General features: G+C 48.1%; 1 protein-coding gene across 1 annotated transcript in view; it reads right to left on the minus strand.

Annotated features, from left to right (window-relative positions):
* Positions 1-173: 173 nt before the first annotated feature.
* LACBIDRAFT_336148 (uncharacterized protein) overlaps positions 174-1,024 on the minus strand; it is a gene marked incomplete at both ends in the record, with an annotated part of 3,322 nt that continues 2,471 nt past the window's right edge. The window contains 2 exons of the mRNA XM_001891078.1: positions 174-249; positions 304-890. Of these exons, the coding sequence (XP_001891113.1) occupies positions 174-249; positions 304-890 (663 nt within the window). The remainder of the gene's footprint in view (positions 250-303; positions 891-1,024) is intronic.

The raw sequence follows: 1,024 nt of genomic DNA on the forward strand, positions 1-1,024 counted from the left end.
AATGGTTGGACAATTGAAACCTGTTATCCGCATCGATGGCAAGCATATTCCACAGATCCTTCTGGCGTTCAGCATAGCAAACATGCCCAGGCTTTGCTTGGTCTGCTGCCATTTTTTGCCATGCACTCCACTTGTTCACCTGATACAAGAAGTATCTCGTCACCCATTCCATCTCATGTGACAACAGGTTGAATTCTTCTCTCCATCTGTGAAACCTGGCCCTGGCCCGAAGCCAATTGATGCGATGAACTAGAAAGGTAATCAATAATCTACTACTGAGGAGGGTATAGGGATGCTTTACACTCTACCATCCGTTCGTTGTCCTGCATATCGCCTGCCAAGTTGGAACTCCAAAACCAGGCTGGCTTTGCCCTACTTTGCCCTCGCGCATTCGGGTCTGCTACCGCAGTATTTGCCTTCATGTCCTCCTTCAAGAGCGGTTTATACTGGCGCCCTATCTTCTTCTCTGGGTCGCCCAATCTTGAAATGGCATCGATGGCATAGGAGTAAATCTGGCGATGATGATGAAGCGTTCGCCCAACAGCGTGCACCGTCGCCCATGCCCTTGTTTTCTTGACTTTACTTTTTTTGATTTTTTGAAGCTTTCTTCCATATTCAAAAGACAAATTCGCCAGTGACACTCGGACGCCTTGAAGAGCATCGTTCGCTTGCCCTTGGCGCAACTGATATTTTTTGGACAAAAAATGTTGTAATCCATGAGCCTGAAGGTGCTCTTCTCCCATGGCTGACAGCAAGGCTAGTTTCACATGTTCAACAGCTTCAGCCGCAGCAAGCGCCGCTGCCTGGGCTTGTGCAACCTTTGTGGCAGCGACCACCATGATATCAGGCGCGCTGCCACTGAAATTTGACTCGGCCAGATCATCGTCCATCTGCAGAACATCGTCCATATCAAACTCTTCACGAAGCAACAGCTGATTTTCATTTAATGCCGGGTTCCATGCTAAAAAGGTCATTCCCGTCTTGTTGAAAGCATCGATTCTCACTCTTAACCTTTCCCTCCTCT

Source organism: Laccaria bicolor, genomic scaffold (genome assembly GCF_000143565.1).
Source record: "Laccaria bicolor S238N-H82 LACBIscaffold_339 genomic scaffold, whole genome shotgun sequence".
NCBI lineage: Eukaryota > Fungi > Basidiomycota > Agaricomycetes > Agaricales > Hydnangiaceae > Laccaria > Laccaria bicolor.